We start from the raw sequence: 14,728 nt of genomic DNA on the forward strand, positions 1-14,728 counted from the left end.
TACAAATAACGAAATATACCTTTAAAGTAGTTCATCACCAGGAAAATATCTCCTCTGTATCATGCTGTAGTTCTCTTGCCCTTGCTTCAACTGCCAAATGTGATGGGTTTGGGCTTTGACAAGCACAGAAATGTGTGACACGCACCTCAAAATGACCCAAACTTGTCTGCCCATGACCTGCTCATCTTTTTCCCTATTTTTACCTACCGGGTAATATTCAAGCTGAATGATACTAAAAGGCATGTGGATCATTCCATAATCGAGTCTGGCTAGACAACCCAGTAATTGACATCATGACCATCGCTCCACACAAGTGGAATACGATGACATTCATCAACCAAGTCAGCGAGCTTGACCACCCATTCGCGTTAGTCGCCTTTTACGGCAAGCATGGGTTGCTGAAGACCTATTCTACCCCGGATCTAGAAAACGTACTGTTTACTATTGCTGCACAATGTGCCCAAGTAATTCAGTGAAATGTGTTGGGGGTCTAGTGGCCAGTTGGTTTTATGATCTGCCCTTTCTGTTTTGCCCCTCCTTAGTCTTTATTGTCTATTACAACATTTTGTCTTTTGTGGGCGAGATTAATGTGCAATGAAATGTGAAACCTTGAAAAGAAATGCCTCAATTATTAAATCCAATATGGCCACCATCAAAGGACCTAAATCTGCTATGAAGTTTTATATGTATTAGCTGTCGAGACATCGTTTGGAATTTATGTATGTTTTATATTCAGAAGAGAAGTTTCAAGAAGACATGTACTACCTGAAAATGCACTCCAGAAGAATTGAAACTATTATGACTGCCAAATCATTAGTCTGTCATACAGATCCTGAAACAAATATATTTAAAATAGCCCATGCAAGTCTATAATATTTAGCAAGTCTAGATTACTGCAGTATCAGTTTGAAAATGAAAACAGTCTCTGGGCTCCTTTAGATTATATTTCATAACTTAAATTTAACAACTGTTTTTATCCATAAAATATGTACATGTCAGAGACTAGATGTTAGTGTACCAAACCATGTGACCAATGACCAAAGTTAAAAAGCCAAATATTGAAAACATTGAAAGTTATCTAGAACTCAAAGTCATCATGTACATAAAACATTTAAACACATTAGGATCTGTGGCCATTGTGTTATGCTTGAGCCCATCAGGATGGGAGATCTATGTTGTAATTCAAAATAAAAGAAACACCCGAATATCTTCAGAATGAATTTATTCAAAATAAAATAGTAACATGAAGTATCTTTAAAAGCAAAAATAATACTTTATCTTGTTGGACGGAACAACCTTCACTGTTTTGGCAACAACTGTTATACATGTACATTGATATGTGGAGATTATGGAGCTAAAAGGAATTACTGTGGCTCCAATTATTGAAAATGAAACAAGATTAACAAGAGCCATTAATCAAAACCACATTCACTTTGTCCTTATACTTGTAATCACCAGAGGCCAGGAATGTTAACAAGTATGGCAACAGTCTTCCTTCAAGTCTCCTTGATATTTAAATCTTATTAAATAGGCAACAACAACAAAAATAGCAACTTCAATACTTCAATACATGTACATGTATATGTATAAAATACTTTTCCTTTCAAGATGTAGCGCGATGCACAGACATTAGGCATAACAGCGTTAGAAATTGGCACTAGTCCTAGAGTTGCCCAATAGTTGAGGTATCACGAGGACAAGTAGAAATTAGCCACTTTTAAGGGGTGATCTGTATGTTATCATTATAAGGACTAGTGGACTGAAACTGTCTAATCCTGCATAAGAAGAGACATGCTGAAAATGCTCCAATGACACATTCCTTCATGTGCCAGGTGAATCGGAGGACAATTCTTCTGCTTGTGAGATTCAGTATGATTAAAGCAATATGAACACAACCACCTTAACACAACGGTGACAACCCACTTGGCAACTATCTGTGTGCAGAACAGGTTCACTATACTTACTAAGGCTAGAACAAGCTATCGGTGTAACAGCACAAAGATAAATGATATGCTTCTTTCAGTACTCAGTCCAATACCGAAAATTATCATGTTTTGGTTTTGCCTTGAATTTCATACATATCGTAACAAGATAACTTGTAATTGCATTATTTCATCCCCATCCAATACTGTTTGATGCAAAAGGTTAACGTTAAAAATCTAGAAATTTCTTAACATTACATCAACATGACCACACTTGAAGTCATTGAATTTTGTATGTTAGTTGAACTATTTCTTCCCTATCCAATACAATTTATTGTAATAGGTTACCATTGAACAGTCTTTTGTACATTACGTAAACTTAACTACAATTGAATTCATTGGAATTGTGGTTTCATTTTAAACATGCTCTAATCAAACACTACGCCAAGTTCAACACAATCAATAGGCAATGTAAGTCAAATATAAAGATTAGAAGAGCAATGTTCTGCTGTGAACAAGACATACAGCATATACTGCAACAAATACAGAAATCATCTGAAGAATGATGATAACATAATGTTTGTATCAGCAAACAGGAAATCCACATGTTTCTCCATGGTAAAATATACTACTCAAAAGAAATTAAGGATCACCCGTTAACTTCTTCTGAGTAGTATAGGAATCAAACATCATACAATCCATTTACTATGCAGGTTTGTTGAATTGAACAGCTGGTTAAAGGGTCATGCAGATAAACATATTTTACATGACAATACATATGACTTCATAACTTTATCATAACAACAGAACATTCAGTGCAAATTGTGAAATGAGCATGTAACACTGACAATTCATTCTCTCTATCTGAAACCATTTCGATGACAGGGTCACTTTTAGTGTGTGGTTTATAAATTCTGTGATCACAGTCACGCTAAAAGGAAAATATATCCATTTTTGGAGGGCTAGAGGCAGTTTCTTGGTATGGTATTTCCCTAGCTTGTTATTGTAGGGAATACACTGACAGGCCTTGATCTGATGGAAGAACTTCGTCCAGGTCATATCACATATGAGAAGATTCCAAGTGCATGCTGATATTGGTGACAACCTCTATACATGGTAGTACCATGGATGAGCACTGGGCACATCCTCATGACATGGCACACAGCTTGATACAGTCATCAGCTCCAGCCACAGCAAACAGCCTCCCTCCCATGCTGGAGTCGAGGGCCTGCACAGGCTTGTTCATCTTCACCTCACCAATCACCTGCCACAAAGACATATATCACATATACAGGGCCTGCACAGGCTTGTTCATCTTCACCTCACCAATCACCTGCCACAAAGACATATATCACATATACAGGGCCTGCACAGGCTTGTTCATCTTCACCTCACCAATCACCTGCCACAAAGACATATATCACATATACAGGGCCTGCACAGGCTTGTTCATCTTCACCTCACCAATCACCTGCCACAAAGACACATATCACATATACAGGGCCTGCACAGGCTTGTTCATCTTCACCTCACCAATCACCTGCCACAAAGACATATATCACATATACAGGGCCTGCACAGGCTTGTTCATCTTCACCTCACCAATCACCTGCCACAAAGACATATATCACATATAATATAACATAGCATTATAAAGAGTAGACTAACATTATAGTCAGTGAAATTTTTTCTTTCGAAAAAACAATTTTTCTAGTGTGTAATTTAGAGGCTGAGTGATATGGCCAGGGGTTACAATATGATATGTATCCCGATACTATAGGTGTGATATGATTTGTATTACGATAGAGTACTTTTGTTTAACAAGTAAATATTCTTTCTTTTAGCAGATGAATCACAACCCTGAATCATTTGTAATTAAATTTCAGAGATCAAAGATGGGATAGTGTACATATTGGTAAAAGGCACTATGAATGTTATGCTATTCATGTCATTCCATGAAATACTAGAGAATCTGCATAAACTGGTGGTTTTACAGTCCCTGTTATCATTCATGTTTTACACCAATATAACTTGTAATCACATGTATCATATGTATCGTGATACTGGGGTTGTAAATCAATATACTGTATTGTAGGCCTCGTTTACAATACTGTATTGCCATATCGTTTCACCACTAGTGGAATTCAGATAGCTAGACTTGTTTTATTCAAAATCCAGCTTGGTGTTGATTAAATTAATTGCAGATATTTAATGGTGATTTTGATGGCATGCAAATGAAAACCCAATATTTTTATAGCCCAACAAGTGATGTTGCATGTGCATGTCATGTTGGTGTGTTTTGGCGCCAGGCTTTCACATGTTTGTGTTTTTTTTGCGATTTTTTCATTGTTTCTCCAAATTTCTGCAGTACATCATTCTTTCTACACAACTCAATCCTAATCCATGCAGAAATGACCAATTCATTTTTGGTATTAATTTTGTATCGATGTCGGCAACACTCGTCAAATATCTACGATATTACTACTATTGCATTTCTATTTTTGCGGAGTATAGTTAAGGACCACCTGATTCTTTAATCATGATAGATTAACTTAAGTAATATGAAAGAATCGGGAGGTCCTTAACTTCATTTGAGTAATATTTTTCTAATATATGTATGTAGCATTTCTCACACAAAAATACAATTGGCTAATAAACTCTAGCTAGCAGTTAGGTGTATTACATAAAGACGATGTCTCTTTTTCTGTAATTACTGTAACAACATATTGACTGAACTGGAATTAGGCAACAAAGCAGGGAGTATGGTTCCTCCAAGCACCCATCACTTTAGTCACTAGAGTGCATTGTAAACTGGAATTGGGCCAAGAAGTTTAACTTATGCTTCAGATAATATCAATGATCTGATATCATTCAATAATGGTCAAATGGCCAGTTCCCTTCCATCTGAAACCTATGAAACAGACTCATCCGTTTCATATTTGGATCTATCCACAAGACTGTATGGCAAGAGAGATGACTTCAACTTTCCAATAGTCAACTTTCCCTTTATGTTGAGCATTATTCAAGCATCTCCACCCTTTGGAGACTACATTTCTAAACTTTGGAGTTACAATCAAGCCTGATCTTTCTATGGTGATTTCAAAGAATGTCATATGACTCTTGGTCAATAGTTGTTTGATCATTTGTTTGTTACAACACTCAAGGCCTCAGTAAAGCTTTCAAAACGTTTTATGGTAGACAAGAGAAGGACATTGCAAAATGTGACGCATCAGTGAAAAAAAAAATTTCCTTTGCAATTACCTACTTTGACTTGTACTAAATGTTTATATGTTCTCTCAGGTAAACAATTGACTTGCCTTTGCATGTGTTTGTGACTGTGCCACGATGTAGCAGAATATGTTCAGTTTTATGCGAACACCTGGCATCATCACTACTTGATAGTGATTCCTAAACACACGCTAATGATATAGTCAGAATCATACAATGGACAATGGATTTCTTATGTTTATGGAAATGGTTTTGTCGCTTTTATTCTATACAGAATGTAGGTGCTTAGATCATGATCCTTCAGTTCTAGATTTGGTGAAATAAGATTTAATTGCAAGAAATAGTGACCGTGATAGTGGCTGGTCTAAGTCAGGGCGCCATTCCACAAAGCGATCTTGGCACTACCACTGTCAAAAGTCCATGTTAAAGTATAGGAGTTACAATCATCTTAGTGCTAAGATCGCTTAGGTGGAACCATACCTGGCCAACATCAACCATTGGTTGACCTTGTGAGCAGTGCACCATGGTATTTGGGTATGATGACACTCAGTCAGTTACTGTCAGTCAGGTGCTCACCAATCCAGTTTCTATTCTATGTCCATTTGCATTTGTCAAATACATTGGGTAGTGGGGACCTGGTCTGGAATCCCGATTTGGGATTCTTAGGTTGTCATCCATAGTCACCCATGGGGATTCCAGATTAGAGTAGGACCCCAGCAACCCATGCTATTGTACGTGGCAACTAGAGGTACTTTGGTGACTTGGTTGATTGCGTGTCATCGTAGTCTGACCATGTGGGACATTGCTAAAAATATCAATCACTTGTTTGTCTGGTCCAGTGTTGAATATTTATAGGCTGCCATCATACAGCTGGAATACTGCTGAGTTGGGACTGATGAAAATACAAAACAATGAGGAGTTATTTATTAAAGGAAACAATAACTTGAACTACCAACTGTTCAGTTAATCCCATCTGGCTAAGACAGCAGTGTCCGAAATAAAAGGGAGTCTCGGTGCCCTTGGGGTTTACTGCTTTACTATTGAATCTAGGGACTCCCTTAATCTTTAACTTTTACACTGGGGTTATGGCAAGCACACTGATCTGGCGACATTGATCTGGCGACATGTGGATTTCATGATTTCATGATTGACACTATTACCGGTACATATGTAAATTGTAATGTAATGTAAGAAATATTTATGTCCAATGTGCATCTTTCAGGAGAGGAATATTATAGATATTATAGATATGAAGTCATGCTTATGTTGGGCCAGCACAAACTCAAGGGGAAACACTGTTGTTTAGATACAGATTATATAATACAATAAGACATGTTCCTAGATTTATAATATGCCTGTTGCTTCAATGTATGTTTGTTGTACACACAGCAGTTCTAACCTTGTTGGTATCCATGTTGATGGCCTTAGCACTGTTAGTCCCACTTCCCCCTGCCAGCACCACATCATTGTCACAGAACTGAGCACAATACAGGTAGGCGCCCTTAGGGCCCGGGAAGTTTACAGACTTCTTGGCTTTGCCATCTGTGTAGTTCCACACCTTCAATGCATCTTCTGCTACCCAAGATCCAGTCAGAATGTCGTATCCCTGAAACAGTAGTGAGCTTTATTGTTTAGATGAGTACAGTGTGTACTCCGATATAGGAGTGAAAGATCTGATTTTAATGAGACTGACCAATAACTTTTGTTATCATATGGACTATTATTAGCTGAGCCTCTTAGGAGGAAATGAACCTAACAAGACTTGGACTAAAGTCGCAGATTGGTGCTTTGGGAAATGTAATAACTGGTAGAATATTCAGGGTTAGAAATTAACACTAGCCCGTTAGGTTGGGGCAAGTGAGTAAGTCAGTGAGTTTACTTTTACCAGGCTTTTAACAATATTCAAGCAATATTGTGGCAGGGGACACCAGAAATGGGCTTCATACATTGTGCCCATGCCGGGAATCGAACCTGGGTCTTCAGTGTGACAAGCAAATGCTTTAGCCACAAGGCTACACCCCCCTCACCCCCCACCGCACCCCCCTGGGGCTGGTACAAATTCCTGTGGGCTAGCACAAATTTCTCAATTTCCCCACCTTTTTAACATTACAAGGGCATTACATTTACCCCGGCTAGTAAAGCTTTTCAGTTTAGTTCTAGCCCCGTTTAATATTATGCATAATATTTTCCTTGGAAGAGGTAAGACTTAGAGATGATTACATCAACAACATCAACCTGCAGTAAATATGGATGTAACAAACTTATTTGTGACCACAATGATTAGTTGTTTCAAAATGTTTCAATGGAAAAGGAACATAACAAGCAAACCCTTAACCTGGCACTCTGTGTGCTTTTAAAGAACTCAATGTTTTGGTGTGTCACATGTATTTGGGTAACATTTCAACATTAAAATAGAGAGAGAAAAATATTCATTGAAACATGTGAACTCTTTGGGTATGACAAAGCCATCATAAAGTCCAAGAATTTAGTTTTGGACAATTGTTCTGAATGTTCCTAACACAGGGATAGTACTATATCAATAAGTATTACCCTCAGATCCAAACTGTCCCCACAAATGTGAGGTCCCCATATCTGTCGTTTGATTCCATCTGTTGATCTAGAATCCCAGATCTGAAACAAGACGTAAATGTTTATTTTAACTTGGACATTTTATCTATCATACACTTCTAAGGTTACAGTAAGGATTTCAAGGGTAAGGCTGTCAGCTTATACACCAGGTGGGCTATACAGTTATATTTTGCAAACTCTGTAATTTCAGAGACACAATTGCAAACTAGCAAACATATGGTGAATGTGCTCTATGCAATGTCGTCTTTGAAAACAAAAACTTGTCAAATTTATCGTTACTTACAGTACACATACAACTTTTTGTTTAGCTTGTTACAGCAGTATTTCATTGTTCAACTTCTCCGAAGAGAGCATAATATATGGCAAGAAATAACAGTATCTTTAAAGAGGTGACTGGTTAGCTATATAGAGCTTAGCTTTAATTCTGCTGTTTGTCATTAGGTTTTTTAAGATCAAAATCCAAGGGGAAAGAAGAGTTGGTCTGCCAATATCATAAATCCAATATTGTAAATCAATGATTTTTCACAGATACACCAGTCTTCAGCAGTATTAATGTATATTCAAAGCTCACCCATAAACTAAAACAAATGTGACCAACCATGACCTTATGGGTGGAAAATCACATTTTGACTTCTTATAATATTTACAACTACAGTACCTGAGGACCACAAAAATACAATTCATATTTATTACAGAGATACATGACATCAAACATTTGGACCCATTTTCTGAAGTCCCAGTTTCAGACATAAAACTATTTAGGTAACGATTGCAGTTTCTAGATATCTCTGATCTATTGAAAGTAGACATGTATGCTGAAACGTTTTGAAATAATGTTTTTATTTCATTACGGCCTAACAAGAGAAAAATAAGACATTTTTTGACAATTTGCACACATGGTGAATTGTTCAGATGTATGTTGACATCAAACGTCTTTCTTATGATGTCACAGCACAACTGTATCCTAGCACCTTTAATAAAACTTACACCTCATTTTGTGAAATATATGTCAGTCTGTACCAAAACCATTTGAGTATACAAGCCAGAACTTGGCTATAAGTATCATTTTCTGTAGATTTATATGTAATACTAATAATTAGACAATCTTTAGCTGAGCTTACTAGACTCGAGCTAAAGTGACTAAAATCCCCGAACCTGTGTCAATGATTCAAAACGTCAATACTAGCACTAATCCATGCTTGTTTGGGAGTATTACTGAATGATCAGATTAAAGTCATGTTAGAGTGAGTAAGTTGGGTTTAACGCCGCTTTTAACAATATTCCAGTTATATCGCGGCGTGTCAGCTTAATGTGAGAGGAAAGCCTGAAGTGATGCAGGTCTCAGACGTTTACCACTTCGGTGAAACCCACGAGCACGGATATGGTGCTGACAAACCTAGAAACATAATCGGGGCGAACCGGGATTCGAACCCACAATCATAGGTTTCAGGCGTGCCCAAGGGACGCGACTCTGCACAGCGAATCGCGGCACCTTAGACGACTGGGCCACCCGTGCCCCCAAGTCATGTTAGAAACAACATACATATATTCACCTATAAAGAAAAAGAAAGGAGCATAGATATCACTCCTTTTCTAAATGTTCATGGGTTTGTGCCACCAACCTTCACGTGGTTGTCCCATCCACCAGTCAGAAATATGTCGTTGTACTCAGGGTGGTATTTCAAAGCAAAGACTCGCTGTGTGTTTCCCAGGCACTTCATGTCCGAAGGATCCTTGGAGTTGTCATAGCCATCGTACTCATTCACCAGCTGCAATGTGATATATTCACCTTTATCTGCATTGTGGTACAGTGAAAATATAACTCTATATTGATAATGCAGCTGATTCATAATGCAAAACACACATGCATTAATGATACAGAATCATAAACAAAACAATTCATGTTGCAAAACAACCTTTGCATGGTTCCCACTTTTTTTCTTCCGAAAAATTCCCTGACATTTCCCTGATATTTCCAGAGAACTTAGAACTTTTCCAGACTGCATTACACGGCCTCCATTATAACAACTGGGAGTGGTGTTTTAACTTTATTATATAAACAGCTTTAAAATAGACCAGTGGAAACGTCTTTTTTTAGATATTTCTGTACAAAAGTGTGTTATGTTTGGTTTAAGGAAAACAAAGTCACCAAGTAATTATCCTCCCCTTAAGGCCATCCATCTGCCACCATTTAAAGAGTTCAAACAACAAATTAACTCCATCAAACATTGCCTAATCAAAACAAGTATTACAATTTTTGAAAATGGACTTCAGGACTAGGATCTCACAACTTTAGAAACATGAACATGAACTAATTAGTAACATTATAATAAAGTAAATACCATCACTACTTTCAGTGCAACATTCATGCACAGCATTTCACAAACTAACCATTCAAATATACATCTGCACTTTCAAAAGGTCACCAGGGAATAGATAATTATAACCACAACTGAAGTCACCCTAAGTTTTTCCAATGATTTATCTAACACTGATACACTTTTCATTAACAAAGAGCTTTATAGAATCCTAATTGCATTATTTTGTTTGTTCTTGAACAGTAGAACTTTATGAGATTTGAAATTTTACATTCAAATTGATTTCTGAAATTCAAATGGTAAACTAATACCAAGGCAATGTAATATTTTACTCAAAATATTTTAAATTTAGAATTTAGTTAGCTCTGGAGGTAAGGGGCGCAAATCCCTATCAGCCACATTGACCTTGACCTTGATATAGTAAAATTTGACAAATACCTCTTTTTCAAACGAATTAACTCCATTGCTTAAATTTGAGTGGCTGCCACAACCATTAAATAATAGAGAGTATGAGTTCCAAGAGCAAAAAATCCCTGATAAATCCCTGATTTTGAAGTTTTTAGTGAATTCCCTGATATTTCCCTGACTGGAAATTTTTCCAACACTTTTCCAGGTTTTCCAGGTTTTCCAGTGGCAGTGGGAACCATGCTTTGTGTTTCACTTTTCAAGTGAGTAACATATCTAACAATATAACATATATGGCTTTCATTATTCAAACCAGGGCTCCAGAAAAGCTGCATAGTAAATATACTAAATAATTTAAAAAAACACCACTAAAATATTTTGGTTGCACATTTTCTTTCAAGTGAAACCTGGAAATCTATAAGGACTGCTGTATGATTAGATCACTCTTTTCAGTAAACTGTACTACACATATTTGAGTGTATCGGTAAAGTGATGAATCTTTCAAGAAATTTCCCTTTTTATTACACATCACAGACATAACATTACACAACCTAGGATATTTCACACATTTTTCATGCAGATTTTCTCAAATCATCATAACACGGAGAAGGTAATAGAATGTGGAATTTGTCATCTATACCATTATTGCAACCTGGACATGTTCTAAGTGAATTATTTATTGTTCAGTCTCTACCTTTGTTGTTTTTCACTTTTAAACAACCACCACTAAATCGTACAATAACATCTCTAAACTTTCTATCAATTAGAACTGAAAGATAATTCTCAGGTTGTAATAGACATATCTCATATCACTTTCTCCACTACTTTGCCATTTATGCCCAATGGAATCGGTTTCGGCAGATAAGCAAGACTGGTCATTCTCTGGCATTATGTTAATTTTACCTACTTTCGAGTAGTTTTGGAAGAACATATTGATACATGTATTTCTTAAATAAACATAGATTCAAAACCCAAGCAATTAAGAAAAATACCAATGTCTGGAGTCTTGGGGAGTCAACACAGTTACACATTACCTGGCAAGTTTTTGTATCATATATTCTGACTGCAAGGTCTTTGCCTGATGTAGCAAAGTTGTACCCATCTTCACAGAAATCAAGACAGTTTATTTCATTGTTTTTTTCTGAAAAAGAAATAGATATAACAAAATAAATGAAAATGTTTCAACTAGAAACAAACACTAACAAACTTTAATAAAACCTTGAGAAGAAAACGTAATGCCGATGACCTACATATAACTTTGTAATATTCATGACTGTCCCAATATTTTATTGACACAACAACAGACAGCTGGTTGAAAAAGAAAAAGAATAAGTCAGAGTGTAATGATAGTGGTGAAGTCAACAGTATGACAGTGCATGGACACACATGTGGGCATACATCCTGTGCATTAGCCCACGAATTCACCTGTACTGTCACATTGACGTAGTTGATTATCATAGTTTGTGTTATCAGGTTGTTGTCTGTCATTCTTCATCAAACTGACTATCAAATAATGGGTAAAAATGAAATATTTGAGAACAATTAACATTTTTGAGAATAATTAAATTAATGACATATATGAGAATAATTAAGTCTCCCTTTCAAATGTTTTTCCCATTGAAGCAAGAGAAAGAGAATGATTTTGACGGATTCTGTTGTAAATCCTGTAGCTGTTGTTCGAAATACCCTGAGTTAAATTGTCTAAGGTTGCATGATTAGAAAACACATTCCCAATGTCATTTTCCTGATCTGGTAAGCGACGCTCTGATTGCTTGGATGAAAGGTTGTTTTCACGTGACCTGTCATGGAATGTCCCTAAGATCTGATTTTAATGAGATTGTAAATAAGGGCTGCAACGAATACACTATGAGGCAAATACAATTCATATCATGAATAAAGGGTAACGAATACGAATATTTATTCACGAATACAATAACAAGTCAGCAGTTGATCTTTAATTTATTACATTCAGTGAAAAATAACAACATAATTTATTTGACATGGTTGGATAATTATTAATATATTATACATTTATATACTGCATTTATCCAGGTACTAGTATCTGCTCAAATACGACAATGACCGGTGACCACAATACTGTTAAATTATATATATGAGTGTTGTCTTTAAAGAAATCTCTGCATATAATATGTTCTTATGGATATTTTTAGGTACTGGGTATGTAGATGCACATGATTGCATATTCGTAAATATTCAATTCTAGTGACCACGAATAACAAATTCAATTCATGAATGGATACGGTTCGATTCACTGAATACGCGAGTGAATCGTAACAGCCCTATTGTAAATATCTGAGACCTGCATCACTTAAGGCTTTCCTCCCACATTAAGCCGACATGCTGTGATATAACTTGAATACTATTAAAAGTGGAGTTAAACACTACTCACTCACAAACTTATAGGTCAATGACATTGGCCCTTTTGAATGGGAAGTATTGAAGGGTTTTTATTTATTACCTATCAATGTACAGAAACCAGGCATGAAAGTCAATGTGTCCTTGTCATTACCCTAATGTTACAATCTAAAGATTTAGGGGTCCCAAGATATAAATCCTATAAGAGCCAATGTCAAGGACCCCAGGATCCCCTTAATATCAAACACCATCTGTAATGATATATGTATTCCTCTGTGCTGCGTGTTTGAAGGTTCAACAAGACAAAATCAAGATACTAAATGGTACAAGTATCCACTTCACTGACAAGTAGGTTAATGGCTGTGCAAAACAAATATGTAGGATGTATCACAGTGAGAATGAAACTTTTACTGCTGTTTCAATATTCTCCAGAAAGAATATAACAATAAAAACATGCTTTTGTAATGCCATCCTTGCTCAAATAAAATTACTGTGTTCTTCGTATTAGCCCCTGACCAAATTCTGTGAGTAATCTTTATGTGAGAATTACATTTTATTTCATTTAAAATTGTGTTGAAACTGATCTGTATTTTGCACCCACTCATATTCTCTTTCCAATACAGTCGTGCCTCGTTTATACGGACACTTGCGTCATTTCACAATTCGTCCGTATAAACAAATTTCCATATAACTGAAACCATCTACTTACTGGAAGAGTTACTTCCCTTCAATTATGCAACTCATGACAGATGACAGAGCAAACAGATACATCCACTCAATCTTTATTCATACACGTTTCAAAAAGACTGTCATGGAAGTTTGAACTGTCACCAATTGTCGATTTTCCTATGGTATGTCCAAATTCAGTGCCATAATGCTTACTGATGGTTTCTAAACTTGCTGACGGGTGTTTTTCTTTAAACAGACAAATTTCCCTTTTTCCGCGTGCTGTAACTGCGTGTCGCTTACGTTTCGCTGGTTGACAGGCCATACTTACACAACGTACAATAAACAAGCTTGTCTCAAACGTAAGTCAGTGTCACTTGGTTAATTGACTTCTCATGAATCAAAGGATTACCACCAGCGGAAGGATTACCACCAGCGGAAGTGTATTGTCCGGATAAGTGAGACAATTTTGTGTGCATTTCAGCGTTTTGTGTATGAAAATGACCGTCCAGTTCCGGAAACTGAATTTCCGGATATACGGATAAATTTATATAGTATTTATTTCGTTTTGAATGAAAATCGTCCGGGAACCGAGGTTTCGGATATCTGAAGTCTGTATAAGCGGGGCATGACTGTAGTCTGTTTATGAATACAGAACATCTCCAATCAAAGAAATGATTTGTTCCTTATTAAAAAAAATCAATATAATACCCCAAAAACATGTTATGACAAGATCATAGTAGGAGAAAATGAAAAGATGAAAAAATGTTTTACATGAAGTAAAAATAACTTTTAATATTTTTATTAAATGCTTGCTCCACCATTTTAGGGTGCTGACATTAACAATTTCACTGATAATACAATGTATGTAAAACATCAGGGGGAAGATTTCAGTTAAAAGAGTCCTCTGTTTTTCAGAGTGTTAAAAACAATTGTTCCTCTAAAATCTCACCACTATATAGACAGTATGTCCAAGTCTAGACTATCAGTCTGTGTCTGCTACCGACCAACATTAATTCAACGACTGAGTACCATTTTTACCTTGTATTTCTATACTGATATAGTAAGTTGTTGTTAGTTAAGAATGATAATTCTAGTTGTCTTATGAAGGACCAAAGTATAGAAAATATCCTTTCAGGCACATATAGCCTACCACTGGCATGGCCCTTTTGCCTATCAAACAAATTCAGATTCTTCTTTATTTCTCTTTTAACCACCATCAGT

The 14,728-nt window shown here is 36.4% G+C and overlaps 1 protein-coding gene across 5 annotated transcripts in view; it reads right to left on the reverse strand.

Annotated features, from left to right (window-relative positions):
- Positions 1 to 1,205: 1,205 nt before the first annotated feature.
- LOC124142736 (uncharacterized WD repeat-containing protein all2124-like) overlaps positions 1,206 to 14,728 on the reverse strand; it is a 29,562-nt gene continuing 16,039 nt past the window's right edge. For 4 of the 5 annotated variants that reach the window (XM_046511367.2, XM_046511370.2, XM_046511368.2 and 1 more), the window contains 5 exons: positions 11,497 to 11,603; positions 9,362 to 9,508; positions 7,701 to 7,781; positions 6,550 to 6,756; positions 1,206 to 3,186 (listed from right to left, as the gene is read on the reverse strand). In XM_046511367.2, coding sequence (XP_046367323.1) covers positions 3,070 to 3,186; positions 6,550 to 6,756; positions 7,701 to 7,781; positions 9,362 to 9,508; positions 11,497 to 11,603 — 659 coding nt within the window. In that variant the 3' untranslated portion in view covers positions 1,206 to 3,069. Of the gene's footprint in view, positions 3,532 to 6,549; positions 6,757 to 7,700; positions 7,782 to 9,361; positions 9,509 to 11,496; positions 11,604 to 14,728 lie in introns of all 5 variants that reach the window. The other variant, XM_046511372.2, reaches the window with a different exon arrangement.

Source organism: Haliotis rufescens, unplaced genomic scaffold, assembly GCF_023055435.1.
Source record: "Haliotis rufescens isolate VD_foot unplaced genomic scaffold, xgHalRufe1.0.p SCAF_20, whole genome shotgun sequence".
In the NCBI taxonomy this organism is placed as follows: Eukaryota; Metazoa; Mollusca; class Gastropoda; order Lepetellida; family Haliotidae; genus Haliotis; species Haliotis rufescens.